The 18365-nt window shown below is 40.5% G+C and overlaps 1 protein-coding gene across 5 annotated transcripts in view; it reads right to left on the reverse strand.

Annotated features, from left to right (window-relative positions):
- Positions 1-18365, reverse strand: part of nbeab (neurobeachin b) — a 228043-nt gene that overhangs the window by 100180 nt on the left and 109498 nt on the right. For 4 of the 5 annotated variants that reach the window (XM_073492021.1, XM_073492013.1, XM_073492028.1 and 1 more), the window contains exons 30-33: positions 12803-12960; positions 10713-10836; positions 8861-8988; positions 3601-3662 (exon numbers count right to left, since the gene is read on the reverse strand). In XM_073492021.1, the coding sequence (XP_073348122.1) occupies positions 3601-3662; positions 8861-8988; positions 10713-10836; positions 12803-12960 (472 nt within the window). Of the gene's footprint in view, positions 1-3600; positions 3663-8860; positions 8989-9761; positions 9813-10679; positions 10837-12802; positions 12961-18365 lie in introns of all 5 variants that reach the window. The other variant, XM_073492035.1, reaches the window with a different exon arrangement.

Below are 18365 nucleotides of genomic sequence, written 5' to 3' on the forward strand. Positions count from 1 at the left end.
AATGTTCCCCGTGACCCCCTTCCTCTGCAACAGTATCTGCTTGGAATAAGCTGTTCTTGATTTGGACAGGGATCATGTACAGCCAGTCTTCTGAGGTTACACTTGCACCGCACTCACGTGACAAAAATAAATACGGAAATCAAGGCAGATGTGACACTTGGGCGTCGCCGGGAAAATGGCAGCAGGTCAGAGGAGGTATAGCATGAACTAGTCAAATTTGCTATCTTGTCTGAGGTATGCTTGTTGACAGCTGCGATAGCACTTCAGAGGCTTTCTTTTTTTCTTGTCTGTTTTTTTTCCTGGAAAACAGAGCTCCCAGAGGAGGCTGCCTTTGATTGCAGAGATTTTAAAAAGTCCTCTGCTGCCCATTTGAAGGGAATTAGGCCTGACGTGCAGCTGCTGAAAAAAAGAGATGAGATCCTTGATGTAAATGCAGACCACGATCAGAGTGCAGCACCTCTGGCCATTGGAAGTTTTTTTAGTAGTTTAGATATAAAAAGCTGCGATTTAAAGCTGCATTTATTGAGCTTTTGGCCTTTTGGGGGCAGAAGAGCTCCACGACACACTGAAAAACACCCTTGACGTGTCGCCTTATAGTGTTCACACTAACTTGTGAGCTAACATCTGCCTTCATATCCAGCAGGCATGGCCAATGTTAGTATTCTCTTGGTGATGTTTCCACAAACACCTGAGAAAAATAACTCCACAAGCTGCTTACAAACGCTGCATTTGGTGATGAACAGTTCATTTACCTGAGCTTTTTTCCTGAAAACAACTGCCTGCTGCTTCTGAAAACAATGCTAATGAGTTTGATTAAAAATACCATAAATCTGTGAGTAAAACCCAATGACTGTATTAAATATGGACAGAGCTACTGGGTCTAAAAAATGTACAACATCTAGGTTAATTTACTTCTGGAGAAGGTGGGACTATGTGGGCACTACAGAGGTGCATGTGTCAACTTGCTGCTGGAGAGGAGAGCCAAAAAATACAGCTAGTACTGGAGGATCGATCCTGTGAAAAATGAGTAGTGACACAATTTAAAATATTCAGATTCGATATTTCAATACTTTTGACATCACTAATCTGGATCATCCCCAACTCCACCCTCTTGTCCAAATATGGTCACAAATGGCTCCAAAAGGGCAACGGCCATAATCTCAAACTTAAAGCTTCAAACAGTAGTCCACAAACCAATGGGTGACCTTCATGGTGGGTTTACACTTGATTAAACCAAAAATTCTTTCATCGATCTTTGAAAAACCCACCACCTTTTTGTGGACCTAAAATCCCACAACTCCCAACTGACACAGCAGCATGCTGCCCACTGCTGGATTTACTCTCCTCCCACTTTCATCTTCCTGAAATTCAGCAGGGCACTAAGTATTTGTGGTGTTTCAATCCAACCTGTCAGTGTGCGGGAGCCATTGCTTTTATCTGCTTTGCTTTGCTCTGTTATACTCTCCACATCTGGAGGCCTTCTATCACTAAATCTCTGTGGCTCCACTCTGGATCCCAGCCCCCCTGTATGCTTAAGCTGTTACAAGAAACAGAGCTGCTTGACCTTTTCATTCAGCTGCCCAGGCTGAGGAGAGACACACAGTGTCTGCAACCGTGGCCAGGCAGCCACACGATGATTGCTGTGATTAGTATGCATAAATAAGAAAAGGCAGATCATTAGCACTAATTCATTCATAAAAGTGACAGGTCACAAAACAGAGAGGGACTAAAGGTCAGCTAAGTGCCTTCCTTGATGTCTTAAAACATTAATGTTGAAATATGTGAGGGATGCGTTGAAGTTGGCATTTTATAGTGATGTCAGCCAAAGCTCACACTGCATCAGAGAAGACTTAAGAAACAGTATGTGACATTAATTAGGAGGATACTGCAATGTTAATGTCAGTCCGGGGTTGCAGTGGTACATGTTTTTGAGATACACCGTGATGATAATTGACAGTTATCATCCTATGTACATTTGCTTATCAACGGTATTGAGTTCTACTGTATTAATGTTTAGTGTACTTCTAGTTTATGACAAGTTTCATGACTGTCAGGACTAGTTGTGTCGCAATACTCATAATAACCGTGATTTTAAAAAATGAAATATTGCTATTGTGTTAATAATACACATACGATAATATCGTGTGAAAAATCCAGCGAAGATATCCATGCAACTTTTGTTTATGAGTTCATCTTCTTGCCTTTTCACTACTAAGTGAGTGTTCTTTCTTTACAGTTATGGTTAGCATTTACTCAAAAAATAAATTGAAAAAACCCTTCTCCTTTCATTCCTTTAAGGCCATTGGAACTAATAATAGAAATAATAATTTTGTAATACAATATAACTTGAAACAGTGATTATCAAACAGATGACACATGAGCTTTGTCACCTAGAGGGGGTAATATTATCCATCAATACAGTATGGTATTTAAATCGTATTAACTGGCAGCATAACAGGATTGCAGTATTAGGATACAAGGCAATGGCTCATCTCTAACTGAGAGGTTGCAGAAGGACACCGAGCTATACGGTACAGTTTCAAGGCCTCACAGTCTGATCGATATCTCAGCCTGGGTTTCATCCCTGGAGCCCCTAATGGCAGGAACCTCTGGAGCCGCAGTAATGCTATCTGTGTAAAGGGGGGATGGACTCAGACCCTTAACAGCATGCTGACGTTCTCATCTGCAATAAATCCTAGAGCTGGAAAAAGCAACTTCCCACAGATACTCTACAGACAGAAAAGCAGCGCAAAAAGAAGCCCATCGAAAAACCTTCAAAAGAGCGACAATAACTCATCGCTGGCCGCCCCATTTATGTACGTCTTTTGGAGGAAAGCCCCTGAATAATGGCCTCCATATAACGGAGCTCCCTGCAGAAGAGGGCTTTGGACTGCGGATACCACAGAGCACACATAGTGGCAATCCACCTCCAGTCTGGTTCCACAAAGAGGCACCAAGTAATGGCTTCCTTATGGGCTCCCGACGCAAGACTGATGGGCTGACAGAAGGTATGTTAAATATCTCCTGTTCTAACTGCTACATCGGGGCTCTGACCTTCTCTAAAACAAGGGCTTAACAAGAGATTCAGAGGGTCAGCTCGGAGGTGATCAGTCACCAGCAGTGTTGCATGAGGTGGGGCTCATTTTCGGAGGGCTCGCGATTAAAGCTCAGGGGTGTAGTGAGAAAGCCACTGGATTCTCAGAGAGCTGTGTGTGTCTGAGTGTCGTCATTGGTTTGGAAAATACACGTTACGCAAAGCTTCAGTGGAGATTAAATAATTTGTTCTATGATGTAAGACAGTGCCCTTAGCATTTAAGCATGAATCATACATTTATACATTTACAAAATATCTGCAGTTTTTACATGATAAAGACTGTTTTTTTGTGTTTTTCGTGGCAATTGCACTGCCCGTGTGCAATTTGTCAGATTGGGAAATGGGTCAAATTAATGAGATGTGAAACCAGTTCCTAAAAGATCTCCACATACTGTTGACAGAAAATACGCTATCAGGAGAACCATAGAACAGAAGGGCAGGGTAAAGAAGAGAGGATGGGACCTAGAAAAAAAGACTGGGAGGCTGGGAAAGAGGATTGTGCTCACCTGAGAACAAAGCAGCATGACGAGTTCCACCACTGAGGTGCTTGACTTCATGCACACTAGACCTGTGGAGACAAACCAGATGAACACAATTATTAACCATTAGGTTTACAAACAGACCATCTGAGGGTCTAATCAGTAATTATTATCTCATTTATGTGGCAAGATACTATATAAAACTTTAAAAACAGATAGCCTGACTTAAATTTCTGATACGTAGGGTAGAACTTGGAAAAATCTAGATTGTTTTTGCAAAAGTAACATAAAAGCATAAGGAAGGATTGACAGGCAATTTGTAAGCCCCCTAAATTGTGCTTCCAATTTGCCCGTCATAAAACTAACAAAAAAAAAAGTCATTTGCATCTGCACCGAGTAGACGTGCACAGAACAGATGCACACATGCTAGTACCCCCACACCACACACACACACGTCTACCTTTGCACATGCACACACACACTCAGAGAAGTGAACACAGACATTCACAGCTTCTTCCCTCATCTCCATTCTGTAGACGGTGAGCCGCAGAAGCCGACAACTCTCTAATGAAACAAGGGCAGGTGTGAAAAGCTCATTTGCAGAAACAATGGCTGCAACTGGTCTCGTATTCTGCACCTCCGGCTCCTTCTGTTGCACTTGGCGAGAACCATTAAAGGTGCAGTCATTAGTAAAGGGAAAGAATACAACTCTGTAGGACTCATTATAAGGCTGGCAGGAGCAGAAGTCTGTACCACAGGGCTGCCATTGTTTCATGGATCACGGGATGTCAATCAGAGGAAAGAGCAAAATATTCTTCATCTAAGACTTCAGTTACATTGTTGCAGGAGCCGAGCTATTGATAATAGCTATGATATTTAAAAATGAAATATTCATATATTCAAATATATATTCAAATATTAAAAAAACAGTGCTCTCTATACACTTTTTGTACATTGTTTCATTTCACTTGTCAAATTCTGTAAAATGGACAACACTATGCAATGAATATATACGTAAGTTCTACTTTTTGCGTTTTAAGAGGTAGTTTGTATTCTTCAAATAGAAAGACATCATGATGTCTCGTTAGAGGATTGAGGATCTATTATCGCAGAATCGCTGTGTCATAGTACTACCATTGCCGTGGGCAACGTATCGTGATTGTATCGTATCGTGAGTTACTCTGTGATTCCCATCCCTAGTTGCCAGCCTCCATAAAACTGAAAAAAGAAAAAGACGCCTTAACTAGCAAACTAACTATGACCACAGTGTGTGGCTACTTTTGTGGCTACACTTTAGCTAAACCAAAAAATGTTTTTCTGGATTCCATGAAAGATGACTTAAACTGAAAGCGTTATTTATTTATTTATTTTATTGTGATTTATTTTATTGCCATGATAATCGTGTAGTCAAAATCTGATATTGTGACACCATTGGCTGTTATCACAATCACTAATTTGTACAACAGTCAATCAGAAAATAGTGCTCTTGATGACATGTCTAAACATCTTTTACAGGGGAATATACACTGCATACTTCCTGGTATATGCATGTTGAAATTAGCTATAAAGCTAAAATTTCTCTACTCATTATTTATTTACATAAAAAATGTCATATTTATATTAAAAGGCAGAATCTGATGTCTAAATGTAGTAGTAAACAAACCTTTCATATATCAAACATATTTCAAAACACAAGCAATGACTTCAACTGGGTTTTTAATACAGACACTCACGCTGTACAACAACAAAATATATAAGTTAATATCATAGCTGGATATTAATATTTAATAGACATAGTTTAACGTGTGTAAATACTAAACAATGTAAGATGGAATGCAAAATATTCAGAACTCAGAATGGATGGATCTTTTGGTTCTACAGTACATCCATCTCTATTCATGAGCGGAGACTGTCCCAGGGAGCGTATTGTAAATACTCAGAGAGGATGTGACCCTTCTCTTGTACACAGAGTGCCACGGCTGACCTCTTGTTATAGCTGTGACGTGCTGAGCCATAAGTCAGTCCGGTCTGACACAGGAGTCAGGTGGCCAACTGACCCTGGCCTTGTGCTGGTAGACAAACTAAATGCATTCTATTTAAACACGGCCTGCCAGTCCTTTCCTGTAAACAGGGCAGGGTTAAGGCACGGGTGAATGTGGCATTGTGGGGTAATGCGCCAGCAGACCGGGCCACTCAGGGGACAGCAAGGAGCAGGCGGCAGGCATCACAACAGCAGCAGTGTTCACACACAGGCCTCACCCACCAACTCCAAGTGTAAAGCTCAGGGTGCACTCAACATAATTGCCACAGTGACCACATGTCTTCAGGGGGGGGTGAAGGAATAGGGTGAGGCAAAGGGGCACAGGGGGCACAGGGGGCTCGACCCCGGGCAATCTAGGGAGTGATGGATGGCTGGTAATTACTGGTAAATGGAGCGCCTTTGCACTGCAGCACAGTATTTCAACTGTGAGCCTGGGAAGGGCCGTGAAGAGAAGGAGAAAGAGAGCGAGGAACTGCAAAATCACACGCAGCGCAACGAGGACAGACCTGAGTGGCTCAATGAACTGAGCCTTAAAGATTTAAAGTGCACGTGGTAAATCTGGCCGTTTGTTTTGTCTGATAAACCTGCTCTAATCCGTGTCAGCGTGCACTTTTCACAGACCCAGACAGGGTTAAACATGTCTGGTGAAGAGCGCTGAGGCCCGAGCTGTCTATCTACGACCTTGTTTGTGGGGTTACACTCTCAGCTCAGCTCTGGTTTGTCAGCTTGGTCAGTCTGCTGACAGACTTTGAGTGAAAGGGTAACAGACATATTCACACTTGTCAAGGCTATGCTACCTGATTTTTCATTCCTTCCTCCCCTGAGCTTGAGTCTGTAGCCTAAGCCACATGTGCATGGCATACCCACATGTCTATTTACATACACTGTATATATGGCATGTGTATGATATATGGAGGATAAACTGTTTGCTGGCTCAAATGGAAATATTTTTAAAAAGCAGTGACTCTTTTAATGTCATTTTAATGACTGTAGACAAGAACTTAATTCATCATTTCACCAGTCATTTTTTACAGGACTGGTTTATCAAATAAATAAGAGCCTGAACATGAGTAAGCACGACATGATTGATCACTTTGAAAGCTCAAATTCACAATCGTAACACAGAAGTAGATTTGAATGAAAGTGTACCGTTCTGTGACTAATAACTCTTGCGTATATTATCCAATGTAACTAAGTGGCATTATGTTTATTGTGTTACAGTATAAAACAAAAAAAAAGTTAAATGAAATAAATACTTAAATTAAAAAAACACATCTTGGTTTTAAAATCATCAAAATGTATTAAAATATCAGGACTAGCTGCTTAACAACAAAAATAAGCTAATATTTAATTATTCAAAACTCGAGCTGCACAATTAATCCAAATCAACTCAAATCAAAGTCACAATATCCAAATAACAGGAGCTGATTTTTTTAGGTATAACAAAACAGCATCATAATGAAGTACTGTAGTGCTGCTAAGATGTCTGGCCGACAAATCTTGTTCTCTAGATGCAAGAAAACATGTTTGTTGGGTACAGACCCCAACATCATTTTTAATTAAAACATTTTTTTTTTTCGTGAAAAATAAAATTGTGATTCAAAAACGGTCACTACTAAGTGACCGTTTTACTCCCAATATTGCAATATAATAGTGACATTAAAAAATGAATAACTAATATTGTGTTAATAGTACATAGATGATAAAAACATGTGATTAATCCAGCGAAGATGTCCGGCCTGAGTTCATCTGGTTGCCTTTACACTAGTGATTGAGTGGAGTTGTTCTTTTTGTACCTTTTTTTAAAAAAAGAGACAAAACACACAGTGAACAAAGATTTGTGATAATACCGTTTTTGTGAATTTGTTTGGCCATGATAATTGTGTAATTCACATGAATCTTGTGAGTCATAACGCAATCGTAATATATCTCTCAAATAAATCGCAAAATGTTTTAATTACACTATGCTCAGGACAGTGGACATATGTCAGACAACTTCATTCAGAAACCAGCTTTAATACAGTCACGGGACTGCATTCTTTCAGCCTGCTGTCATTCTCTGCATAGACTCCTGAAACTAATATCGGTTGAGCTTACAGTTAAAAGAAAAGACTTTGGCAGTGAGAAAAGGCAGAGATATAATTTCACTCCGTGCAAACTGCATTTCAAGAGACTGGAGGCCACACACATATTCCGCACTGTGCACACACACACAAACGTCTGCAGACACTCACAGTCACACACACACGCAGCGTGTTCTTGTGAATTGAGGCCAAAACAAGCTGGAGGAATAGAGTGGCAGTGCACACACATGCAGGCAGACAGTCCCTGAGGTTAGGCACAAGCAGCACTATGAGAGGCTGCCAACCTGAGGCCTGATGAAGCCACTGGGAGCCTTCACACAGCCACCAGGAAATAAGACTAGAGCCCAGAGTGGAGTGCAGCAAAGGGATCACACACTTCTGCAAACACTGTGCACAATCCAGCCAGTCAGACCAGCACTTTAGATATATGGAATGTGACTGCTGTAATGCTGTTTAAAACAAAATTATGATGATGTTAATGTCAAGACATTAATCTTAAAGGCTGTTTCATTGTGACTTAGAGTAAGTCTGTGCTTTAACATCCATGATTCCAGGTTTTACTTGCAGTCCTTTATCATTTTAACATCAGCAAGTCATTACTGCATTTATCTCTAACACATTAATGAAAATTTAACACGGCCTCTTTAAGTATCTTTACTTTATTCTACTTAGCATTTAAGTGGATTCTGATTGGATTCTTGAGAGCAAAACAGGGAAAAAAAAAAAAAAAAAAACATTTGACGGATAAAAAGATTTTTCCTTTAACACCAAGCAACAGGGTAAGAGGCAACCTTAGACTTGAAAGCTAAAAATATCTCCAGCATTAGGCCAAAAGCCGCCAATTGTTTTAACATTTCCACATGACACTTGGTGTGACTTTGAAACACTGATGTTTAAAAATACAACATCGAGGAATAATACTCAATATGTGGAGAGATTCATGAAGAAAACAAAACACACAGACGTCACAAGATGAATGAAAGGGAGAGCAGATTTAATCAGACTCTGACAGACCCCCAGCTTGTGTGCAAAATAGTGACTCTCCTGTCAACACCTACAACTGCGCACGCATCCATCATTGAGGCAGCCAGTGGAGTACATACAGCGGCAGGGTGCTGGGGACATGACTCCACACACAGCTTGCACTATCCAACATCTGTACCTTCTATGAGCAGCTCCTGTCCGTGGCTTCCCAGCAGGGTACGCGACAGAAAGGGTGCAAAGTCCACAAAGGTCTCTCTCAGCAGGGGCGCCACCTTCTCCAGGGCCCTCTCCAGCTTTGTAGTAATGCTGTCAAAGAAAACACATCAAGATAGAAGTCACAAAAGCCTTGATTTAGTACAAGCGTAAGGGAGGTAGCGTTATGCTCTTCCATGAGCATTGAAGGTTAGTGTGTATGCAGACTGATGGAGCCCTGGTGGCTGCAGAGAGTAACCAACAAATTCCAGAGAAAGCAAACCAACCGGGATATCCATGAGAGTGTGGTTGCTATCACTGCAGAAGTGACGGTTTTAGAGGAGAGAAGATTTCATGTTGTTAAAACCACAACAAAACTATTTTTGTTGCATTCAAAGAGGATTTCTCAACAGTTGTTTGCATTCGTTGTTGTGACATGTTACCAGGCTTGCCTATGGGATCACAGTTGTTGCACACTGCTGAAGGAAGTTCCTTATCTTACACACACTCGCTACATGCCGCTGCCTGACATTATCTAAGCACCTCAGAGAAACTGTGAGCTGGAGTCGTGCAGCCACACAACTCAGACTGCATACAAGCAGAGATGCGACTCAAGCTGCAACATATCTACGTGTACACACGCAGATACGAGGCAACATGAGGAGAGTAGAGGCTTGTTTTCTCAGCTAAGATGGGCAGAAAGCAGCAGGATAGAGAAAAACACGGAGAGAGTGGAGAGGAAGATCTGGTTTGGGATTTGTACGAGTGTTCCTTGTGTGTAGTCTTATCTGTCTTCCGGCACCCTGGGGAAACATGGCAGAGGGATGACAGACTAGCATAAAAAGCAGGGTGTGAGGGGTCTTGGTGGCTAACATAAAAGTTCTTGCCTAAAACACTGGCCTGCACCTCTGGAGGCTGCCTGTAATGCTGTCAGGGAGCTAAATGGTTTGAACTTAGGAGGGGTCAGTCCCTAGTGTAATGGACTCTGGCCCACTTTATAAAAACTGAAATATGACAAATAAAACCACAGGCAGTACTTGCATCGTACCGTTTTTTGACTTAATGGGTTGGGCTCATTAACTAATTACAAATTCATAAAATTAGTGATAAAATTCTGAATTCTAATAATATTTATTTGCTATTTTCACCAGAACGGAAAATTCAACTTGGATCTTTTTTCCCCTCTTAAATTTAAGTTAGGTATCAGTGGGCTCTACAGCGAGATAGTACTATCATTGACTTCACAGTTACACTAAGTGATGTCGGTTACTGCTGCCATGGCAACTGAATCTCTATTCCTCCAGCGGAACACACTGAAGCAAAGCAAAAGAAAGACTCTGTAGAAAGACCTGGGCTCTTAGCAGTCTGTGGGAGAGCAGGACTAAGGACCTCTGTCACACACTATTAGAGCAAGTGAGGAAGATGAGTCAAGGTCACAGCAAGATGTACACACAGAAATACACAAAACACATGCAGAGAAGAATAAGGCTAAATTTTGCCATCGTGTTCACACAAAAAAAAACCCTCAGTTTTAGTTGTGCTATTTTGTTTTGATTACATAGAGACGAAGAAAATGCCAAATCAAAAAAACATTGTTCGTTAAATCTGAGCATGTAGACCTCGTAAATATCAATCAAAACAGATCCGATAAGATAAATCATTCAGTTAATAAAAATAGGAATAAAACTAAATAAATATTTTAAAAAATCTGAAAGATAAATTTAACGCTCTACTTTGCGTATGAGCACGTTTTATACCCAAGTCACACAATTCAAATAAAATGAGTTTACTAACGCAGGAATTACGAGGGTGCATGAACAGAGAGGGCTCTGTTGTACCTCATGTTTTCAACTGTGTCTTCAGGCATGGGGGCCACCGTCTGCACGGCCGGCAGATTCTTACTGGTGGCTCCGTTGACAAAGTTGGAGGAAGATGCGGTAGAGGGGGCTGGTTCAGTAGCTCCTGCAGGGAAGACCGACAGATACATGCATCATTGGTGCAATACAAGAATAATTATGCAAATGAACAACCACCATTGCCGATGAAAACTATCTGATGTAACTGATACAGAAATCAGGTTCACAAACAAGGTGTATGAAAGTTTGACGTTACATTTAGTCACATTCGCCGATTTCCTTCATCACCCTCTGACATATCATTGGACAGAAGGTAAAGGAAGTTAGAGCGGCAGGTAACCAAAATAAAAATTTCGGGGTGGCAATAGCTCAGTCCGTAGGGACTTGGCTTGGGGAGTTCACATCCTGGGCATTGCAGAGGTGCCCTTGAGCAAGGCACGACCCCTAACACTGCTCGTTGGGTGCCGTGCATGTGGCAGCCCCTTCACTCATCTCCTCTATACTGTGTGTGCCTGTGTGTAATGTGAGTGAAAAAAAGAATTTCCCTTGTACAATTATTTTTTTTATTTATAACAAATGAAGTTACCTTAAGCAAAATCACGGATTTCTCTGGCCTGAACATTGTGTGAAACATTAGGGATACACAAGTACACAACTCAACATATCAAATATCAATCTCATAATGCAGAATTGTTCCATGTTATAATAAAAGTTATAATAACTTTAAATTTAAATTCAATCAATAATTATTTTTTCAGAGGGGTGAGGATTGATTTTTATTATTCATTTTATTAATTACTAAAACAGTTATTCAAAGATTAAATCTAGGACTGAATCTTAAAAAAATAATATATATGTTTAATGAAATTACATTTCAGTGTCACTTCCAAGGACTGTAAATTTATGTAATGGCACACAGACTTAATTTTTTTTTTTTTTTTTAAAAGGAAGAATGAACAGGAAGTTATCAAACCAGACACAATCTGGCCCTTGACAGTGGACCTCAGCAGCCAGCAAATTTCAACCACGGCATACAAATGAAAACATGGTACGGGTGTAAAATCATGCACCACATCTTTAACTACAACCAAGTGCACCTTAGCTGGCTGTTCAAACTGGTGCCAGCAGCAACATGTGGAACTATTTTGCTCACTAGGACGACAAATATGAAGAATCAGCCGACATATCAAAACAGCATCCGCAATAGATTTTCTTCATATTACACATAGTTTTGGTCAAATTAGGGTATCATGACAACTGTAATTTCAAGGTGAGCCCTGAGTCCCATCATGTGGGCAGCGTAAGCACAAGTATAAAATGATTCCAACTGTCCTTGTGAGAGGTTAAAACCAGAGCGAGTGAGATCATGGGGTTTGGGTCAGAGCCTGTGGCTTCAGCTGAAAGCACACTTTGACTTGGATAGATTTCTCACATTCCTGCAGAGGGGCTCTGAGAGGAGAGGGAGAGTTTTTTCTTTAATGGAGCACATTAAAAAGGTGTTGGAGCTCCTAATGGTTCTCGGTGTTAAGTGGGTCCTTTCAGAGACCCAGGCTACAGGAGCCCTGAGGTGGAACCGGCTCAATGCAGCAGAGGCCGAGGAGAAGCAACGTGACGGCAGGGGGAGGGGAGAGTGCATGCAGTCAGACAGGATTCTTTTTACTATTGTAAAGGCATTCGTTTAATTGTATAATTAAGGTGGATTAAAATGAGGTTGCTTGGTTTGGTTGCATTAAGAGGAATCCTAGTGATTCAAGGACAGCAGTTTTTATTTGGCAGTGCACTGACTTGAAATATAGACACGGATATGAAGGTAAAGAGGGCCATCTAGTGGTAAGAACAAGCCCCTGCAGAGGCATGCAGGATCACATGATCCAACAGAGAAAAAGCTTTGTTTCTATTCTTGGAATGGCATCAAAGAAAGAAAAAAACAGATGATGAACAGTAATTACTCAAATTAAGCACTCTCAAATTGCTCTTAAGCAGAATTATTTGAAAATTAACGACATTACCAGGGGTTGAATGTGGCATTTTAACTGTGTAAGTACATTCCAGTAACCTTGTGCATGACCTACCCGTGGTATTGATCATGCTTTTGGGGGTCGCAGAGGCAGCGGCAAAGATGTTGGGGGTGCTGCCAGCTGTCAGCCCGGCAGAGGTGCCGCTGCTGCTTCCCACTGTGTTAACTGCCATGCTGCCAGGGGAGGTTTTCTTCACAGGCACCACCACACTCCTACAGGAAACACACACACACACAATATGCTGCATTCACACATGCACAGAGAAAATATACTTATAAACAGTTTAAATATTTAAAATAGAAATGAACAATTTGAGATTTTACTGGTGCACAGTAAACAACAAATGCAAAATGAATGAGTAAAAGGGCAAAAGAGTTGGAGGTTGGAGGTTTATGCACTCTGTTTAGCAAGTATCTTTCCTGCAAAAGTGCCCTTAAGAAAGACACTTAAACCCTCCACTGAAGACTCAAATCGTGATAACTTCATAGAATTATTCATATACTCAGACTTATGACCCTAATACAGTAATATAAAAAGACGGTCGGAAGGTTACAGTTGAGCTCAATGATTGGAGTTATGATCATAGTAGCCAGCCATATAGGAGGTTAGCTTCAGGACAAAAGTTGTCATGATAAAAACTCACTTTTAGTAAAACAGCAGCTCTGCTATTCGAACAGAGAATCCACAATTTCATTGACTTATGATTCAACTGTTAACCCTGTAATCCTCCCATCTGAAATACCCTCGAGACCAAAGCGGATAAAATAAAATCCAATCACATGTATTATAGGAAAACAAGTTGATTGGTAAAGATCTTCATTGTCTCTTACTGCTCTCAGGCCCTGCCAGCATGAGCCTCCCCAGACATTAGTCAGAGCATTCGAAAAGGTAAACATCCTGACCTGTAACTCCGTCTTTCAGCGTAACACATGCAATGCAAACACACACACATGAACATACGAAGCTAAAGGAAATAAACTAGAGGGCAGGAGGCCAGCTACTACGCTTTTCCTTACATCTGCTCTTGCCACTGTTGGCCCTCTGCTGCCCTCTGCTCTGCTCTGCTCAGAAGAGCTGAAAACATCCCAGACCCTAATGAGAGGCTCTCCAGGAGCAACTTGGCAGTTGTTACTGACATGAATTTGCATAGCTACCGTCTGTGTTTGAACTGACAGAACTGTACGGCTTATTGCGCATTAAATTCAAGACCTATCTGTTGGCATTTGCTCTGTGCATACATACACATTAAGAGCAGCATCTGGCTTCGACAGAAAGTACATGTTGAGTGTTAGACATATTTGCCTACATGGCCTACAGCAGGTTTGATTTTGGTGATTTTGATTACTTGATTTTTTTATTTTTTTTTTGAGAAACAGAAGCTTTGAAAGTAGAGATGCAAGAGATAGCACCAAATTATTGGAAAGTCAGAATAAATCATGAATATTTGTACACTTTAATTAAAAAAGGTAGCTAAAACAGTGGGTTCCCTTTTATGGTTTTCAAATGTTTTTTATAAGGAAAAAAAATAGCATACATACAGGAAATACGTGAAAGTAAGGACCCAGTCCAATGTATCTGTACAATTTTAGTCAGATACATTTTCATATATAACTATACACATTGCACCCTTACACATTAGATACATAAAAAATAAAATACTACTACTACTACTACTACTACTAATAATAATAATAATAATAATAACCAAAACAAGGGAAACCCATCTAGAGAGTATGGTTTTTTTTACACCATACATGTATAACGTTTCCAGGCACCCATGGTGTCTGTATGAGCCACATTTGATTTTTGTTGACGAATACTCCATCCTTCCATTTTCTGCCACCTCCCCGTAGGCCAGGTTGCAGTGGCAGCAGATTAAGCAACACATACAGCATACATCCCTCTCCCCAGGTCCCCCAGCTTCCGAGATTACCCAAAGCCAGATGAGATATATAATCTCCTGCTTGTGTTCTGGGTCTACCTCGGGGTCTCCTACCATGTCCAGAACACCACCAAAAGAAAGCACCCTGATCAGATGCCCTAACCACGTCAAATGGCTCCTTTTGATGCAAAACTGTAGCTCCCTCCCTCCAGATGCCTGAGCCCCTTACCTTATCTCTAACAGTAAGCCTGGCCACTCTGTGGATGAAACACTTGCGTCCATACTCTCTAATCATAAGCCTTACCTTATGCCACACCAATTCATCTGTCGATCTCGCTTCACCCTATAACTATTTCACTTGGGCAGAAACGTAGTCCAAACCCAGAGCGACCAATCCACTATTTCTGGCAGGAGTTGAGGGGCTGACTCTCATCCCGACCTCTTCATACTTGAGTGCAAACTACACTTTTGCATGCTGAGGTAACAGTCTGATGAAGCCAACACTTCCGGTGGAAAATATAGACACGGCTCTCACTCCTGTTATATCAGGACTTACAAATGGCCCCAGTACTTCATACTCCCTCAGTATCCCCTACATGTACATGACTTGGCAGGAGAACAAGCTTTCTCCCAGTCAACAAAACATGTGTAGACGAAATGGGCATACTCCCATGACCTCTCTAGTATCCCTGACAGAATCCAAGATGCTCCTCCTGGATCTGAGGTTCAACAATCGGTTGGAAGCTCCTTTCCAGCACCCAGGCGTAAGCTTTTCCAGGAAGACTGAGCCATGTAATATCCTGATTATTGGAGAACACAATCAGGCCCCCTTTTAAAAAATGGAAAACACCACTCATGCCAGGAGCAATTGTGCCGACAACACAACTCAGCTGGTGAATATTCCCTGATTACAATGTATACAAGACTATAATCCATTCAAGAAGATGAGGGGACTGTCACCTTAATGCAAAAATCTTCCTTGTTGCAGTACAACCAACAAGCCAGAGACATTTCTGATGAGAGTGAGAGAGTCACATTACAGAAGTAGTCATCGACTAGAAGTAACAATTCTTGATTGCTTTTCACACAAGATAGAAAGGTAGTCATGTCAACCCATTTTTTTTAACTGCATGACATCCTGTGAAGAAATGCATAATCAATCTGATGATTCAAGTTATGAGACGAAATGATAATATTCCTCCAGACCCTACACTCCAATGTATTATCTTCTGAGACACTGATACAGTAGGTCTGTGTTCCATACTTGTGTAATTCCTGGAGGTAGAGGTATTTTACCTTTTCAGGGACAGATTAGACCATTTTAAGGACAGATTAAACAGGATGTTCAGGAAATTTGAGTAGTGATTGGATCATGAATTGACTAACTGAATGTTTGTAATTACTGTAAGCACATCAAGAACGTATGCTGTATGAAGCAAATGGGTGATTTTCTCCACAGAGATATAGAGAAAGGACGTCCATCTTTTCATTTGCTCTGTTAGGTTTGTGAAATAGATACGTAAGATTATGATGCTGCTTTTCATGTGTACTCATGGGGTTGTTGAAGATCTGAACCAATTTATTATCAGACAAAACTGAAAAGCCTGATATTATAGTTTAAAACTTGGAATTGAAATAGCAAATGTTTCCTTTGTTCTCTGAGGATGGACTAATAATTTAATTCTTAATCTTTTCCCTTTCAATATATAAAGTGAATTTATGCAATAGAGATTTCCCTGCAGGCAATATGAGCTGGGTAAAAGACCACTGAGTGAAAAAAAAGTACCCTGGTAAAATGTTTTTTTTTATAATCAATATGCTTTGAGAAAAAGATCATGGAAAACTTCTCCATCTCACTTGGTCAGATTATACAGATTTATGAGTAATATTAAAAATCCAATGGACACTCTTTTCGAAAATGGGTTGTATTTCAGTTCCTAAATATTTTAAGTGGGAAACAGCACGCATTAATATCTTTAGTTTAGAGGAAGTAATCACAGCTACTTACAAATGATTTGACCAAAGTCTTGCATGAAAGATCTTATGTCAGATAGAAAATCTCCCATATCTTCAAAAAAAAAAAACAAGATATCGTCTGCATATGAAGATAACCATAAGACTGAGTGGGTTCCCCTGTCTACTACTTCTTGTGAACTGTAATGAAAGTTGCAGATGGGTTAGTGTTAATTGTTTTAATCACATTAATTAAATCACCAATACCCATACGGCTGAGACTTTTCCAGAGGTACAGCAGGACCATTCCAACTGGTCAAATGCTTTTTCAGTATCAACTGATAACATTACTTTGGATGTAGTTCCTGTCGGTATGCACAAAATATGGAACAGAGAGTATATATTATATAGCGATACTAAGACATGGAAAACAACTTAATATCGGAATATTTTTTTAATTATAATGTGATTATTTAAGTGGTGGTTTCCCCTATATCCATAGAAGTTACTGTGTAAAACACTACATTGTGCTAAAAGAGAAAGGGGCAGAGCTCATGAATGAAACATGTAAAGAAAAGCTTGTGGAGGCTTAAGATGAAAGATACACTTGTGACCTTATGTAACAGCGAATGAAAGCAAAGACACACCGGTAACCCACCGGACCTCTGTTCACATACAATCTGATTGGCTGAGGATTAGAAATGATGCAGTGAACTTGGCCTGCAAGAGCTCCCTGTCAGGAGAGAGAAGGAAAGCTTGTCCTTATCAGGTCTGCAGTTGGCCTTTGGGTTTGTGAGGGTGCCAGATAATGTCTTGTCCAATCTCCGGCAGTTACTCTGGGTGACAGAGGCCAGGCCTCTGCTCTGTCACGAGCTAAGCCTGCTGTCATCTGAAGCAAATCCCCAGAAATCCTCCCTCAACAAAAACAACACAGACTTTTACTGTTTTATGTAGCTGTAACTGTTTATATCCTCAGTCTATTTCATAGTCAAACATGTAGAAATCCATGGGAAACAAACCTAAAACTTGGTCCCGATGTATTCCAGGCTTTTTTTGTTTCTACTTTATAGCCAATTTCTCAGAATTATAAATGCTATAATGTTTAATGTAACAGATGTAGTAGCTCTGTAGTTTCTCTCTATGGATAAAATATTTAAAAGTAGATTACACAGTTGCCTAGTTGACAACTACCTGACAGGCATACAATACCAAAAATAGTAGTTGAATAATTTTTGAAACTAGCAGATCAAAACCATCTCAATCACACAGGGGAGTAGAAGAGAGAGAGAGCCAGAGTAAAGCTTGAAAGCTTACTGAAATATCTTTATCTCTAGAGATACCGCTGTGCTCTGAAGAACACTGATGACAAGCATCATTTATTTAGTAGATCTCCGTACTGCTCTCATCAACAGATATCTGAACATCACCAGCATGTTTTGATTGTTGGAATTGGGCATGAATTTGATCTTGTTTTCCAAATGTATCCCTTGCATCTGCCAGCAGAAGCCTGCCTGCCTGCTCTTGCACCACTGGCATAGCAGGGACGATACATTAGATCTACAGGATGTTGATAAAACATGAACCTCTTTTAATGAATAATTCATAAGGTGAGTGCTCATGAATCATGTATAGATTATCTAGCGCATATCTTATTAATAGGATTGTCTTAATTGAGTTGCAGAGAATAAAGCAAGGATTAATCTTGGAATTAATATTAATGAGGTCTGCGGCTGTGGGAGACGACTGCGGCATAAAGTATAACCAAAGAAATGTTTCCTTTAT

Source organism: Pagrus major, chromosome 2 (genome assembly GCF_040436345.1).
Source record: "Pagrus major chromosome 2, Pma_NU_1.0".
NCBI lineage: Eukaryota > Metazoa > Chordata > Actinopteri > Spariformes > Sparidae > Pagrus > Pagrus major.